The sequence below is a fragment of the Gallus gallus genome, chromosome 22 (assembly GCF_016699485.2).
Source record: "Gallus gallus isolate bGalGal1 chromosome 22, bGalGal1.mat.broiler.GRCg7b, whole genome shotgun sequence".
NCBI classification, from domain to species: domain Eukaryota; kingdom Metazoa; phylum Chordata; class Aves; order Galliformes; family Phasianidae; genus Gallus; species Gallus gallus.
In genome coordinates this window covers 4,483,219-4,499,347 of record NC_052553.1, presented here as the reverse complement: position 1 = coordinate 4,499,347, position 16,129 = coordinate 4,483,219, and the positions used below count along the sequence as shown (strand labels likewise).

Below are 16,129 nucleotides of genomic sequence, written 5' to 3'. Positions count from 1 at the left end.
CCTTATATACGGGGCGTGCCGCCCGCCTCCCGCCGCGCGGCGGCCAATCACCGCGGGCCGCGTCACGGAGCGACGGGGGCGGCGGCCAATGGGAGCGCGAAATGCGGGAAAAAGAAGAGAATGAAAAAAAAAAGAGGGGAGGGGGCGGCGGGTGGGGAGGGGCGGGGCGGGGCGGGGCCGGGCGCGCGCGGGCTGCGGCGGGTGCGGGGCGGGGAGCGGCGCGCATGCGCGAGGCGGGTGGAGGATGGGAACGGCGGGAACGCGCACGTGGAGGGGGGGCGCGCCCCCGAGCCCGGCCCGCGCCCCGCGTTCGGCCCCTCCCCACCCCCCCCCGCCCCCCCCTCGACCCCTCCCTGCGCGGGGCACGGACACGCGTGAGGCCCACGGGAGAGAAAGGCTTTAATGGAGCGGGGCGGTAGTGTTTGTACATATGTACAGCGCTGCGCTCTGCGGGCCGGGGGCGGTCCGTGGGGCCGTCCGTGGGGCTGCCCGCCCACCCGCCGCCCCCCGGGGCCGGGAGGGGCCTCAGTTGCTCTCGAAGAGGGCGAGCAGATCGTCGTTGGTGCTGCTGGGCAGATCGGGGGGGCCCAGGTAGGACAGCAGCTCCTCGGGGTTGGTCAGCTCGGGCAGCAGCTGCGGGGCGGAGGTGGGGCAGCACCGTGGGGCACAGCCCCCGGCGACCCCCCCAGGCCGTTACAAACCCCTCCCACCCACCCCCCCAACGGCCCCCCCTTCCATACCCCCCACAACGGCCCCCCAACGCACCGAGGGATATTCCCCCCCCCCCCCCCCGGGGGGACCCCACAATGCAGCACAGCACGGCTCCATGGAGGTGACACCGAGGGATGTCACCAAAGAGGAACACCAAAGCTCCACGGGGACGCCGAGGGATGGGGAGAAATGGCCCCATAGGGACAGCGAGGCACGGCCATAAGGGGATCCTGAGGGACAACGGGACGGCCCTGCGGGGGAGGCACAGCTCCGTGGGGACACAGCGAGGGCACCAAGGGATGCTGAGGGACACCGAGGCACAGCTCTATGGGGACATCAGGGGACCGTGAGGCACAGCTCCATGGGGACACTGAGGGGCCGGGAGGTGCTTCTCCATGGGGACGCCGAGGGACAGCAACACGGGGACGCGGGGGGGTACGGAGGAACACCAAGGCACAGCACGGGGATGCTGGGCACACCAGGGGACACGCAGCCCGACGTGCCACCGAGGGACCCCCCCGTCCCCCCGGTACTCACATCCAGCGCGGGCTCCGTCCCATCCCCGCTCCCCGTCGCGGCGCTGAAGGTGACGTCGGGGCCGGCGCTGCCCGGCGGGGGCCGCGGGGGGGGCACGGCGCGGTGCTGTGCCGGGCTGCCCATGGCGTGCAGAGCGGCGGCGTGGGACGGCTCCATCCGGCCGGCGGGAGGCAGCTGCGGGGACAGCGGCATTCAGCATCCCGTCACCCCCCCCCTCCCCCTCCCCTCCTCCTCCCCCTCCTCCTCCCCCCTACTCCTTAACGACCTGTCCGGGCAGGGGGGCGGCGGGCGGCTTATCGGGGGGCAGCAGCTCGGGTGGGAAGGAGGCGGGCGGCGCAAAGTCCCCCAGCGTCGGCGTGCCGGGGGCGGCGGGGGGGAACGGCTCGGGGTAGGCTGAGGGGGCCGGGAATGCGGAGCCTGCGGGAGAAATGGGGTGAGCGTGGCGGTGGGCGCCAAGTGGGGGAGTGGGGAGGGGGGGGGGAAGGGGGTCAGACCACCACGGTGGGGTCGCACTCACCCTGCGCGCCGTAGTCGGCCGTCGGGGCGGCGAAGGGGGAGGAGCCCGGCCCCAGCGCCGCGATCATCTCCATGATGTTGGGCAGCACCATGTGCGCCGGGCTGGCGGTGCGGCAGCGTTTGAGAGCCGGCCCGTCCGCCTCCTCTTTGATGTGCAGGTCGGGTTTGACGGGCACCGGCTTCCAGCTGCACGTCGGGTCGATGGTGATCTCCTCGTAGTCCGAGCTGTGGGTGGTGGGCACGGCGTGGCGGCGGGCAGCGCGGCTGCGGGGGGGTGGGGGGCAGCAGCACTCACCTCTGGATGTAGATCAGGATGCCCAGCATGTACTGGTCCACCTCCAGCCCCTCCAGCAGCGCCGTCTTACTGCGGGAGGCACAGTGGTGAGGGGACAGCGGGGGATGGCCCTCTGGGTACGAGCAGGGACAGCGGGGGACACCAAGGGATGGCCCCGTGCAGACACCATAGCACGGCTCCGCTGGGACACCAAAGGACACCGTGGGACATCCCTGTGGGGACGCTGAGGGGCACGGGTCAATGGGAGCACTGAGGGACACTCCTGTGGGACGTCCCTATGGGGACACCACGGGACACTGAGGGTCAACAGGGGATGTCCTCACGGGGACACAGAGGCACAGTTCTGTGCGGGCACAAAGGGACAAGCCTGCATTGCACCGAGGCATGGCTCCACTGGAACCCAAGGGACGGACACGGAGGGACACTGAGGCACAACCCCACAGGAACACCCAGGGACAGCTCCACGGGGACAGCCAGGGATGGCTCCACAGGGTCACCCCAGTCTCAGGGGCTGCACTCACTTGCACACAGGACACCGCCACGTGCCCCGCTCACAGTTGAGCTGCAGGTAGGACTCCAGGTCGAAGCACTGTGGGACAGACGGGACTGAGCTGGCACCGACCGGGGCTCCCAACCCATCCCAACCCATCCCATCCTGTCCCCATCCCCACCCCCATCCTGTCCCATCCCATCCCATTCCCATCCCATCCCCATCCCCACCCCTATCCCGTCCTGTCCCATCCCCACACCCATCCCATCCCATCCCATCCCATCCCCATCCCCACCCCGTCCCGTCCTGTCCCATCCCATCCCGTCCCGTCCTGTCCCATCCCATCCCCTCCCCTCCCCATCCCCACCCCCATCCTGTCCCATCCCATCCCCTCCCATCCCATTCCCATCCCATCCCCACCCCCATTCCGTCCCGTCCCGTCCCGTCCCATCCCATCCTGTCCTGTCCCGTCCTGTCCCATCCCATCCCCATCCCCTCCCCTCCCCTTCCATCCCATCCCCATCTGCACCCCCATCCTGTCCCATCCCATCCCTTCCCATCCCATTCCCATCCCACCCCCACCCCCATCCTGTCCCATCCCATCCCCATCCCCACACCTATCCCATCCCCATCCCATCCCATCCTCTTCTATCCCATCCCCATCCCCATCCCCATCCCCATCTCGTCCCATTCCATTCCATCCCATCCCATCCCATCCCATTCCATCCCATCCCATCCCATCCCATCCCCACTCCCATCCCATCCCGTCCCACCCCCCACCTGGATGTGGCGGCAGTCGTGCCCCCGGGCGGGCAGCTGGATGCGGCGGAAGGTGATGGGGCACTTGAGGGACACCTTGATGGCCGTCTGCTCCACCCCGTCCTCCCCGTTGGGCCCCGGCGTGCCCGGGATGGTCCCGCTGCTGAAGTTCCTCTTAACTTGGGGGAAGGGGGCGAGATGCAGGGTGAGGAGGGGGCGGCCAACCCCACACCGTCCCCCCGGTGCCCACCACTCACTTTTGGTGATGCAGTGCTCAGCGGGCAGCAGCCGCTTCTTGATGAGGCCCTGCAGCACCGAGCGCACCGAGGGCCGGTGCACCAACTGCAGCACGAAGAGATGCGACTGCGGGGCGACAGCGGGGTGAGCCGCGGCCCCCCCGCCCCACCGCAGCCCCCCGCCCGCCCCGCGGCCCCGCTCACGCAGCAGCAGGCGGTGACGGTGATCTGGATGGTGTTGCGGCCGGGCTGGCAGACGTGCTTCAGGTAGAGCGGTTTGTGCGAGGTCTTGTTGTCGCCGCGCTCGATGGTGAGCGGCGTGGCGTTGACGCTGACCTGCACGGACGCCGGCCAGTTGGTGTTCATCTGTCGGTCCTCGTGGTGGTAGCACTTGAACTGCAGCTCCAGGTCGGGCCTGGGGGGCAGCAGAGGGGGCACGGAGCTGGGGGGGATGCACTGAGCCGTGCCGTGCCGTACCGAGCCACGCCGTGCTGCTCAGCACCATGGTGTGCAGCACTGAGCCATGATGTCCTGAGCAGGGCTGTATCATGGAGCACCGAGCCATGCTGTGCCATGTAGGGCCGTATCATGGAGCACTGAGCCATGCTGTGCCATGTAGGGCCGTATCATGGAGCACTGTGCCATAAGAACCAATGCATGCCACATAAGATCATATCATGCAGCACTGAGCCATGCTGTACCACGTAGGGTTGCATCATGCAGCACCAAGCAATGCTGTGCCATGTAAGACCATATCATGGAGCACTGAGCCATGCTGTGCCATGTAGGGCCATATCATGCAGCACTGAGCCATGCTGTGTCATGTAGGGCCATATCATGCAGCACTGTGCCATAAGAACCAATGCATGCCATGTAGGACCATATCATGAAGCACCGAGCCATGCTGTGCCATGTGGAGCCATATCATGCAGCACCAAGCCATGCTGTGCCACGCAAGACCATATCATGGAGCACTGTGCCATAAGAACCAATGCATGCCATGCATGACCATATCATGGAGCACTGAGCCATGCTGTGCCACGCAAGACCATATCATGGAGCACTGTGCTATGATGTGCCATAAGAACCAATGCGTGCCATGTAAGACCGTATCATGCACCACTGAGCCATGCTGTGCCACGCAAGACCATATCATGGAGCACTGTGCCATGCTGTGCCATGTAGGGCCATATCATGAAGCACTGTGCCATGCTGTGCCATGTAGGGCCGTATCATGGAGCACTGTGCCATGCTGTGCCATGTGGAGCCATATCATGCAGCACCAAGCCATGCTGTGCCATGTAAGACCATATCATGAAGCACTGAGCCATGCTGTGCCATGTAGGGCCGTATCATTCAGCACTGTGCCATAAGAACCAATGCATGCCATGTAGGGCCATATCATGAAGCACTGTGCCATGCTGTGCTGTGTAGGGCTGTATCATAGAGAACTGAGCCATGCTGTGTCATGTAAGACCATATCATGCAGCACTGTGCCATGATGTCCTGTGCAGGGCCGTATCATGGAGCACTGAGCCATGCGGTACCATGTAGGGCTGTATCATTCAGCACTGTGCCATAAAAAACAATGCATGCCATGTAGGACCGTATCATGCAGCACTGTGCCATGATGTCCTGTGCAGGGCCATATCATGGAGCACTGAGCCATGCTGTGCCATGTAGGGCTGTATCATGGAGCACTGAGCCACGATGTGCCATGTAGGGCTGTATCATGCAGCACTGAGCCATGATGTGCCATGTAGGGCTGTATCATGCAGCACTGAGCCATGATGTGCCATGTAAGACCATATCATGCAGCACTGTGCCATGATGTCCTGTGCAGGGCCGTATCATGGAGCACTGAGCCATGCTGTGCCATGTAGGACCGTATCATGCAGCACTGTGCCATGATGTCCTGTGCAGGGCCATATCATGCAGCACTGAGCCATGCTGTGCCATGTAGGGCTGTATCATGGAGCACTGTGCCATGCTGTGCCATAAGAACCAATGCATGCCACGTAGAGCCATATCACGGAGCACTGTGCCCTGCTGTACCGTGCTGTGCCATGCAGGACCCTCTGCCATCCCTGTGCCACACTCAGCCCCCCACACCCCGCGGTGCCACACCATACCCTGGCAGCTCACCCCCCCCCCCCCCACGCCACCCCCATGGCACCGCCCTGACCTCATCATCAGCGTCTTGTAGACGGAGTCGCGCAGCTGGAAGACGTGGTTGCTGACGGCCAGGTTGTGCTGCAGGCGGAAGGGCTCCAAAACCACACCGTCACGCACCGGGAAGGTCAGGCGCAGCTCCTCACCCGCGGGCGGCCCTGCGGGGACGGGGGGGTGGGCAGGGGGCGTCAGGGGGGGTGGCAGCGAGGTGGCCAGGGACCTCGGGTGGACACCCATGGAGCATCAGTGGGTGCCACGGAGCGGCGGCAGTGGTGGCAGTGGACGGTCAGTGGGACATGGGGGTGTCAGTGGGGTCTCAGTGGGCGGAAATGGGCGGTCATTGGGGTCTCAGGGGAGGTCTGTGGGGTCCCAGTAGGGGTCAATAAGTGCTCAGTGGGGTCCCGGTAGGGGGTGAATGAGTGCTCAGTGGGGGACAGTGAGGTCCCAGCAGATGTCCCGTGGAGGTCCCATGGGTTCTCAGTGGGGGTCAACACACCCCACATGTAATAGCTGCCCCATGAAGCCCTGCCCACACCGGCTGACTCCACCCCCATAGGGAAGCCCTTCCCACTCCTGCCCCCCCCCCCCCCCATCGGCAGGCTCAGAAGCCCCTCCCATTGCCAGGTGCCCCCCGAAACCCCAACCCCTGCATGAAGCCCCTCCCACACCTGGAGGCCACGCCCCCTTCCAGGAAGCCACACCCACACCTCTCATTGGACAGCACCCACGATGCCCCTCCCCTCGCAGACCACACCCCCTCCCATTGGCCACTCCCCCTCCCAGCCAAAGCCCCGCCCACCCCCTGCAGCACCCAGCTGTTAAAGGGGCGACGCCGCAGTGTCCCCCCCCCCTCCCCCCTCACCCCCGGCTCCTACCCGAGGGCGATGGGTGCAGGGCAGCCATGCTGGGCTTCACGTCGGGCAGGAAGGGCGCCTTGACGTCCTGACCCGGGGACATGTAGGGTGCCATGCTGCTCCCTGGCGTCATGGGCGGCGTGGGGTTCCCCGGAAGGGGCGAGCTGGGGTACCCCGGCACCGACCGCCCTGGCTGCGGGGACACCGTCACCGTCACCGTGTGGCAGTGCTGGCGGCCCCACAGCGCGCCCACGCCGCCAGCACTCACCCCGCTGACGGCCGCCTGGCTGTAGGTGCCAAAGGTGCCGCTCTGCCCATTGAACTGCTCAGCCGGCTGCGGGGATGGGGGCAGCCCCGGGTCAGCACCGCGCGCCCCACAGCGCCGTCCCCGCGCCCATCACGCCCTGCCATACCTTATAGTAGGCGCCGGTGCCGCCCGCAGCAGAGAGGTACTGGCACATGCCTGCCTGCATCCTGTGCCCGGGGTAGGACGGGGACGGCGCCGAGGACTGGGGGGCGCCGGGGGGGTACTGCGTGCCGGGGTACTGCCCGCCCTGCAGGTACTGCTGCGCCGGGTACCCCTGCGGGCACAGCGTCGGCGCGGTGTCGGCAACGGGGCGCCGCCGTCAGCCCCGCAGCCCCGGCGCCGCACTCACCTCGCCGGCGTACGCCCGCTTGACGCCCTGCCGCGGCAGCTGCTGCCCGGGGGGGGGCCCGGGGTAGGCGTGCTGGGGCAGCCGCTGCGTGCCGTACAGCGTGCCCACCCCGGGCGCCCGCGCGGGCCCCACGCCCAGCGGCGCCATCACACCCGCCACGCTGCCGGGGCTGAGGCCGGCGGGGCCGCGCGGGGCGGCGTGGGGCAGGAACTGCGTGCCGAAGGGCTGCCCCGCTCCCATCTGCGGCGCGGAAACAGCGGTCAGCGCCGCGCCGCCGCACCGCCACCCCCCGCCCGCGGCCGTCCTTACCGCGCCGTACTGGCTCAGCTCCTGGCTCTGCTTCTCCTGCAGCGCCGCCACCGTGGCCGTGGCCGTGGCGGTGGCGGTGGCGGCGGCGGCGGCCACGGCGGCGGCGGCGGCCGCTTGGGTGAAGTCGGCGGCGGGGGGCGGGCGGGCGGCGTGCGCCGGGAGCCCCATGGCACCGGGGCTGCCTGCGTAGCTGCGGAGCACAGGCGGTGGGGAGGGGGAGCCGCGGCCGTGCCGGGGGTCGCCGCGCCGCGCCATGCCGGCCTTACCTGGGGGCGAAGCCGGGCCCGCCGGCGTAGGAGCCGCGGCCGTAGATGCTCTGCTGCACGTAGCCCTTGGTGGGAGCCGGCTCGGCAAAGGGCGGCTGTGCCAGGAACTGGGGAGAGCTCATCCCCGAAGCGGCACCCGCCACGCCGGGCAGCAGTGGGGTGCTGGAGCTGCCGCCCCCGGGGCCCATGGGGCTGCCGAAAACCTGCGGGGGGGATGCGGGGTCGGGGGAGGCACAGCGCGTGGGGTGGCGGCACCGGGAGCTGCCGACACCTCCAGCCATGCAGGGGGAGTGGGCGTCACCGGGGTCCCAATGGCGTCACTGGAGTGTGGGTGTCATTGGTTGGTCAATGGAGTCAACGCGTGGCCATTGGGATCTCAGTGGGGTCAGCGGGGTGGCAGTGCAAACTCAGTGGGGTTCAATGGGATCTCAGTGTCAGTGGATGATCAATGATATCTCAGTGGGGTCAGCATGCAGTCAGTGGGGTCTCATTGGTTGTGAGTGGGGTCTCATTGGTTGTGAGTGGGGTCTCATTGGAGGCCAAGAGGCAGTCAGTGGGGTCTGAGTGGGCGTCAGTGGAAAGTCAGTGGGAGCTCCGTGTGCGTCAGTGAGGCCTCAGTGATTATCAGAGGGGTCTCAGTGAGGGCTCAGTGAAGTCAGTGGGATCTCAGTGAGGCTCAATGGAGCCTCAGTGGGTGTCAGCGGGCGGTTAATGAGATCTTACGGGCAGTCAATAAGGTCTCAGTGGGTTTCAAAAGATGGTAGTGGGGTCTCAGAGAGCGTCAACATTACGTCAGTGGGGTCTCAGGCTCAATGGACGGTCAGTGGGATCCCAGTGGTTGTCAGTGTTGTCTCATTGGGGGTCAAGAGGCAGTCAGTGGGGTCTGAGTGGGTGTCAGCGTTACGTCAGTGGGGTCTCAGTGTCAATGGACAGTCAATGGAAACTCACTGTGTGTCAATGTGATCTCAGCGGGGGTCAACGGACAGCTAATGGGATCTCGGTGGGGGTCAGTGGGGTCTCACTGGGGGTCAGTGGAAAGTCAATGGGGTCTCCGTATCAAAGGAAGGTCAATGGGTTCTCTGTGGGGGTCAATGAACAGTCAGTAGGAACTCACTGTGTGTCAACAGGATCTCAGTGGGTGTCAATGGACAATGAGTGGGGTCTCCGTGAGGTTCAGTGGGGTCTCAAGTGGACAGTCAATGGGGAATTCAGAGGGTGTCAATGGGGTCTCAGTGGGGGTCAATGGAAAGTCAGTGGAGTCTCAGTGGTTGTCAGTGAGGTCTCATTGGGGGTCAAGAGACAGTCAGTGGGGTCTGAGTGGGTGTCAACAGACAGTAGGGTCTCAGTGGGTGTCAATGAGGTCTCAGCAATTGTCAGTAGGGCCTCAGTGTAGGGTCAATGAAAAGTCAATGGGATCTCAGTGGGGGCTCAGTGGAGTCTCAGTGGTTGTCAACGGGGTCTCAGTGGGGGTCAATGGATGGTCGGTGGTGTCTCAGTGGGTGTCAACAGACAGTCAGTGGGAATTCAGTGGGTGACAATGGGGTCTCACTGGGGGTCAAGAGGCAGTCAGTGGGGTCCGGGTGGGTGTCAACGTTAAGTCAGTGGGGTTCTCAGTGTCAATACACAGGCAATGGGAACTCACTGGGTGCCAATGGGGTCTCAATGGGGGTCAACAGAAAGTCAGGGGGGTCTCAGTGTCAACAGATGATCAACAGGGTCTGGGTGGGGGTCAACGGACACTCAGTGGGTGGCAATGGGGTCTCAGTGGGTGTCAACATTAAGTCAGAGGGGTCTCAGTGTCAGTGGATGGTCAGTGGGGGTCAGTGGACAGTCAATGGGTCACACTGTCAGTCAGTGGAATCTCAGTAGGTTTCAAGAGCAGGTCAGTGGGGTCTGAGAGGGTGTCAGCATTAAGTCAGTGGGGTCTCGGTGTGAACAGCTGATCAGTAGGGTGTCAGTGGGGGCCAGTGGGGTATCAGTGGGGGCCAGTGGAAAGTCAACGGGGTCACAGTGGGTGTCAGCGTTAAGTCGGTGGGGTCTCAGTGTCAGTGGGATCTCAGTGGGGGTCAATGGGTGTCAGTGGGGTCTCAGTGTCAGTGGAATCTCAGTTGGGGTGTCAATGGATGTCAGTGGGGTCTCAGCATCAATGGGATCTCAGTGGCTGTCAGTGGGGTCTCAGCGTCAATGGGATCTCAGTGGGGGTCAATGGGTGTCAGTGGGGTCTCAGTGTCAATGGGATCTCAGTTGGGGTCAACGGGTGTCAGTGGGGTCTCAGCGTCAATGGGATCTCAGTTGGGGTCAATGGGTGTCAGTGGGGTCTCAGTATCAATGGGGTCTCAGCGTTAATGGGATCTCAGTGAGTGTCAGTGGGGTCTCAGTGTCAGTGGGATCTCGGTGGGGGTCAATGAGTGTCAGTGGAGTCTCAATGTCAATGGGATCTCAGTGGGGGTCAATGGGTGTCAGTGGGGTCTCAGTATCAATGGGGTCTCAGCGCCAATGGGGTCTCGGTTGGGGTCAATGGGTGTCAATGGGGTCTCAGTGTCAATGGGGTCTCAGTGGGTGTCAGCGGGGTCTGAGCATCAATGGGATCTCAGTTGGGGTCAATGGGTGTCAGTGGGGTCTCAGTGTCAATGGGGTCTCAGCATCAATGGGATCTCAGTGGCTATCAGTGGGGTCTCAGTGTCAATGGGATCTCAGTGGGGATCAACGGGTGTCAGTGGGGTCTCAGTGTCAATGGGATCTCAGTTGGGGTCAATGGGTGTCAGTGGGGTCTCAGCATCAATGGGATCTCAGTGGGTGTCAGTGGGGTCTCAGTGTCAGTGGGATCTCAGTGGGGGTCAGTGGGTGTCAGTCGGGTCTCAGTGTCAATGGGATCTCAGTTGGGGTCAATAGGTGTCAGTAGGGTCTCAGTGTCAATGGGGTCTCAGCATCAATGGGATCTCAGTGAGTGTCAGTGGGGTCTCAGTGTCAGTGGGATCTCGGTGGGGGTCAATGAGTGTCAGTGGAGTCTCAATGTCAATGGGATCTCAGTGGGGGTCAATGGGTGTCAGTGGGGTCTCAGTATCAATGGGGTCTCAGCGTCAATGGGGTCTCGGTTGGGGTCAATGGGTGTCAATGGGGTCTCAGTGTCAATGGGGTCTCAGTGGGTGTCAGTGGGGTCTGAGCATCAATGGGATCTCAGTTGGGGTCAATGGGTGTCAGTGGGGTCTCAGTATCAATGGGGTCTCAGCGTCAATGGGGTCTCGGTTGGGGTCAATGGGTGTCAATGGGGTCTCAGTGTCAATGGGGTCTCAGTGGGTGTCAGCGGGGTCTGAGCATCAATGGGATCTCAGTTGGGGTCAATGGGTGTCAGTGGGGTCTCAGTGTCAATGGGGTCTCAGCATCAATGGGATCTCAGTGGCTATCAGTGGGGTCTCAGTGTCAATGGGATCTCAGTGGGGATCAACGGGTGTCAGTGGGGTCTCAGTGTCAATGGGATCTCAGTTGGGGTCAATGGGTGTCAGTGGGGTCTCAGCATCAATGGGATCTCAGTGGGGATCAACGGGTGTCAGTGGGGTCTCAGTGTCAATGGGATCTCAGTTGGGGTCAATGGGTGTCAGTGGGGTCTCAGCATCAATGGGATCTCAGTGGGTGTCAGTGGGGTCTCAGTGTCAGTGGGATCTCAGTGGGGGTCAGTGGGTGTCAGTCGGGTCTCAGTGTCAATGGGATCTCAGTTGGGGTCAATAGGTGTCAGTAGGGTCTCAGTGTCAATGGGGTCTCAGCATCAATGGGATCTCAGTGAGTGTCAGTGGGGTCTCAGTGTCAGTGGGATCTCGGTGGGGGTCAATGAGTGTCAGTGGGGTCTCAATGTCAATGGGATCTCAGTGGGGGTCAATGGGTGTCAGTAGGGTCTCAGTATCAATGGGGTCTCAGCGTTAATGGGATCTCAGTGAGTGTCAGTGGGGTCTCAGTGTCAGTGGGATCTCGGTGGGGGTCAATGAGTGTCAGTGGGGTCTCAGCGTCAATGGGATCTCAGTTGGGGTCAATGGGTGTCAGTGGGGTCTCAGTATCAATGGGGTCTCAGCGTTAATGGGATCTCAGTGAGTGTCAGTGGGGTCTCAGTGTCAGTGGGATCTCGGTGGGGGTCAATGAGTGTCAGTGGAGTCTCAATGTCAATGGGATCTCAGTGGGGGTCAATGGGTGTCAGTGGGGTCTCAGTATCAATGGGGTCTCAGCGCCAATGGGGTCTCGGTTGGGGTCAATGGGTGTCAATGGGGTCTCAGTGTCAATGGGGTCTCAGTGGGTGTCAGCGGGGTCTGAGCATCAATGGGATCTCAGTTGGGGTCAATGGGTGTCAGTGGGGTCTCAGTGTCAATGGGGTCTCAGCATCAATGGGATCTCAGTGGCTATCAGTGGGGTCTCAGTGTCAATGGGATCTCAGTGGGGATCAACGGGTGTCAGTGGGGTCTCAGTGTCAATGGGATCTCAGTTGGGGTCAATGGGTGTCAGTGGGGTCTCAGCATCAATGGGATCTCAGTGGGTGTCAGTGGGGTCTCAGTGTCAGTGGGATCTCAGTGGGGGTCAGTGGGTGTCAGTCGGGTCTCAGTGTCAATGGGATCTCAGTTGGGGTCAATAGGTGTCAGTAGGGTCTCAGTGTCAATGGGGTCTCAGCATCAATGGGATCTCAGTGAGTGTCAGTGGGGTCTCAGTGTCAGTGGGATCTCGGTGGGGGTCAATGAGTGTCAGTGGAGTCTCAATGTCAATGGGATCTCAGTGGGGGTCAATGGGTGTCAGTGGGGTCTCAGTATCAATGGGGTCTCAGCGTCAATGGGGTCTCGGTTGGGGTCAATGGGTGTCAATGGGGTCTCAGTGTCAATGGGGTCTCAGTGGGTGTCAGTGGGGTCTGAGCATCAATGGGATCTCAGTTGGGGTCAATGGGTGTCAGTGGGGTCTCAGTATCAATGGGGTCTCAGCGTCAATGGGGTCTCGGTTGGGGTCAATGGGTGTCAATGGGGTCTCAGTGTCAATGGGGTCTCAGTGGGTGTCAGCGGGGTCTGAGCATCAATGGGATCTCAGTTGGGGTCAATGGGTGTCAGTGGGGTCTCAGTGTCAATGGGGTCTCAGCATCAATGGGATCTCAGTGGCTATCAGTGGGGTCTCAGTGTCAATGGGATCTCAGTGGGGATCAACGGGTGTCAGTGGGGTCTCAGTGTCAATGGGATCTCAGTTGGGGTCAATGGGTGTCAGTGGGGTCTCAGCATCAATGGGATCTCAGTGGGGATCAACGGGTGTCAGTGGGGTCTCAGTGTCAATGGGATCTCAGTTGGGGTCAATGGGTGTCAGTGGGGTCTCAGCATCAATGGGATCTCAGTGGGTGTCAGTGGGGTCTCAGTGTCAGTGGGATCTCAGTGGGGGTCAGTGGGTGTCAGTCGGGTCTCAGTGTCAATGGGATCTCAGTTGGGGTCAATAGGTGTCAGTAGGGTCTCAGTGTCAATGGGGTCTCAGCATCAATGGGATCTCAGTGAGTGTCAGTGGGGTCTCAGTGTCAGTGGGATCTCGGTGGGGGTCAATGAGTGTCAGTGGGGTCTCAATGTCAATGGGATCTCAGTGGGGGTCAATGGGTGTCAGTAGGGTCTCAGTGTCAATGGGGTCTCAGCATCAATGGGATCTCAGTGAGTGTCAGTGGGGTCTCAGTGTCAGTGGGATCTCGGTGGGGGTCAATGAGTGTCAGTGGGGTCTCAATGTCAATGGGATCTCAGTGGGGGTCAATGGGTGTCAGTGGGGTCTCAGTATCAATGGGGTCTCAGCGTCAATGGGGTCTCGGTTGGGGTCAATGGGTGTCAATGGGGTCTCAGTGTCAATGGGGTCTCAGTGGGTGTCAGTGGGGTCTGAGCATCAATGGGATCTCAGTTGGGGTCAACGGGTGTCAGTGGGGTCTCAGTGTCAGTGGGGTCTCAGCATCAATGGGATCTCAGTGGCTATCAGTGGGGTCTCAGTGTCAGTGGGATCTCAGTGGGTGTCAATGGGATCTCGGTGGGGGTCAACGGGTGTCAATGGGGTCTCAGTGTCAGTGGAATCTCGGTGGGGGGTCAATGGGTGTCAATAGGGTCTCAGTGTCAATGGGGTCACAGTGGGTGTCAATGGGGTCTCTGCGTCAATGGGATCTCGGTGGGGGTCAATGGGTGTCAGTGGGGTCCCACCACCCAACCCTTCAGAGCCCCCCGCAAAGCCCCGCCCACTCCAGGTGACCCCACCCCTCCGGGAAGCCCCTCCTGCTCCCAGCCCCACCCTTACGGGGCCGCCCCTCCCTGCCGGGACCCCCGGGGGGGTGTGGGGAGCCGGGGGGGGGCAGGGCGGTACCTGACTCTGCGAGGTGTTGCTGACCCCCCAGACGGTGGTTACCACGGAGAGGGATCCCGGCGGCTGATTGGTGCTCGGTTGCCAGGGAACAGCCTCATATGCAAATGAACCATCACTAGAAAGAAAAACAACTTAATGAGGGGGGTGTGGGGGGGCGTGGGGGGGTCGGGGGTCGGGGGTCGGACGCCACGCGCCGGGCGGCGGTGGGGCGGCACTCACCCGTGCGGTGTGGGCGGCAGCGACGGTTTCATGGGGTTCATGGAGTTCATCGGGCGCTGCGGTGGGCGCTGCGGGACGGCGTCACCGTCACCGGGGCTGCGTGGGGGGGTTGGGGGGGGGGGGCAGGAAGTGGGCGCCGGGAGAGCTGCGGGGCGGCACCCCCTCCCCCCCCCACCCCCCCACGGTGCGGGGAGGTGCGGAGCTCCCGTGGGCACATCCCGCCCCCCCCGCGGCTCCCGGCGCTGGGACTTGGCGTCCTGCCCGGCACGGCACCGCCGGCACGCGCCTGCCCCGCTGCCAGCCCGGGGGGGGCCCCGGCGCGACCCCAACGCTGCGGGACAGAGGCGGGGAGCGGCACCCCCCCCCTTCCCCTTCCCACAGTGTCACCCCTACGGGGGTCGACCCCACGGGGGATGGCACCCCCCAGCGTCACCTCCTCGGGTCACCCCTGGGGACGCGGCAGCTCCCCCCCCCCCCCCCCAACCCCCCCATTCCTCCCATCGGTGACAGCGGGGCGGGGGAACCCGCGGGGACTTCCCCCGCCCCCCGGGGCTGCCCACCCCCACCGCGGGTATTTCCCACCCTCCGAGCGCAGCGCGACGCTTTCGGTTCCCCCCCGGCCCCGCGCGGGGGTGGCGGGACGAGGGCGGCTGCGCGCGCCGCGCTGTCAGCGGTACCGGGAGGGGGGGGGGGGGGAACGGACACCCCCACATCCATCCCCGCAGTCCGACGCACCCGGGGGGGCTCTCAGCCCGGCGAACGCCGCTCCCGGCTCGGGGGGTCGCGGGGCGATTTTCAGCCGCAGCGCCGCTCCGCGCCCCCTGCGCGCGTTCCTCCCCCCCCCCCCTCTCCGCCCCCCCTCCCCCCCCCACCAAAATGCGTCCCCGCGCTCCCCCCGGCCCCGGCCCCGCTCTCACCGTGCCGAGCGGCCCAAGATGGCCCTGGCGGCGCCGTGCGCGCGCAGCTGCGCGGAAGCTGCGCGGGATTTTCAGCCCGCGCGCGACCCCGGCTCCATAGCGCGGCCCTGGGGAGGGGGGTGGGGAGGGGGGGGGGGAGGGAAGGGGGGGCGCGGGGCGGGGCGGGGCGGGGCCGAGCCGGGCCGAGCCGAACCGGGCCGAGCCGAGCCGAACCCGCGCCGCCGCGCGCCGCGCACAATGGGGCCGAGGGCTCATCTGTATGCGCGGCCCCGCCCCCCCCACGGCCCGCCCGGCCCCCCCTCCTTCTCCTCCCCCCCCCCCCCCCTTCCAGGCGTGGGCAGCCGCGCGCCGAGTGGAGAGCGGGACACGGAGCGGGGGGGGGCGCTGCGTCAGGGGGCGGCGCGGGGGTGGCACCGCGCGGGGGGGGGGGGGGGGGGGAGTGATGCCATCGGGGTGGCACCGCGGGGTGACGTCGGGTGGGCGGCACCGGGTTGGGGGGGGGGGGCTTCCACGGAACGGCCGCGCGGCACCCACTCGTCACAGCCGACCGTTTTGACACCGCACGTGGGCAGCGCAGCGGTGATGTGGGGTCCCACCGCTCCCCGCCCCCCCAGCGGCAGCCCTCCCTGCCCCCCGCCTGAGGCAGCCCAGAGCGGGGAGAACTCGGATGGAGAGCCGGGAGCCCCCAACCCCACCGCGACCCCGAGCTTTGGGAGCACGGGGCGGAACATCCCTGCACCAGAGCAAACCCCACTGCGTGGGGGGGATCCCATCCCCAGCGGGGGGGTCTCGGCCCCGACGGGGGGATGCCGACGTCAACGGGTGGGGGGTCCCAACCCCAATGGGGGATCTC

At 64.4% G+C, this 16,129-nt stretch overlaps 1 protein-coding gene and 1 non-coding gene across 4 annotated transcripts; both read right to left on the bottom strand.

The window, feature by feature from the left end:
- Positions 1-380: 380 nt before the first annotated feature.
- On the bottom strand, positions 381-15,533 carry LOC107054982 (zinc finger MIZ domain-containing protein 2-like). Of its 3 annotated transcripts, none has more exons than XM_025142826.3 (19): positions 15,277-15,533; positions 14,360-14,455; positions 14,141-14,255; positions 7,802-8,004; positions 7,536-7,725; positions 7,227-7,466; positions 6,984-7,151; positions 6,839-6,904; positions 6,592-6,763; positions 5,730-5,874; positions 3,749-3,959; positions 3,566-3,671; positions 3,330-3,487; positions 2,581-2,648; positions 2,060-2,128; positions 1,766-1,989; positions 1,514-1,665; positions 1,249-1,422; positions 381-633 (listed from the first exon to the last, which is right to left on the bottom strand). In XM_025142826.3, exons 2-19 carry the CDS (start codon positions 14,407-14,409, stop codon positions 526-528), a joined length of 2,619 nt encoding a protein of 872 aa, XP_024998594.1. In that variant the 5' UTR covers positions 14,410-14,455; positions 15,277-15,533; the 3' UTR covers positions 381-525. The 3 variants fall into 3 exon arrangements, with proteins under 3 accessions (XP_024998594.1, XP_024998591.2, XP_024998593.2); XM_025142823.3 differs by having other exon boundaries at positions 14,360-14,427; XM_025142825.3 differs by lacking the exon at positions 7,227-7,466 and having other exon boundaries at positions 14,360-14,427.
- On the bottom strand, positions 7,281-7,340 carry MIR12247-1 (microRNA mir-12247-1). Its single transcript, NR_162010.1, has one exon. It is a non-coding gene; the product is annotated as a microRNA mir-12247-1 (primary transcript).
- Positions 15,534-16,129: the final 596 nt, after the last annotated feature.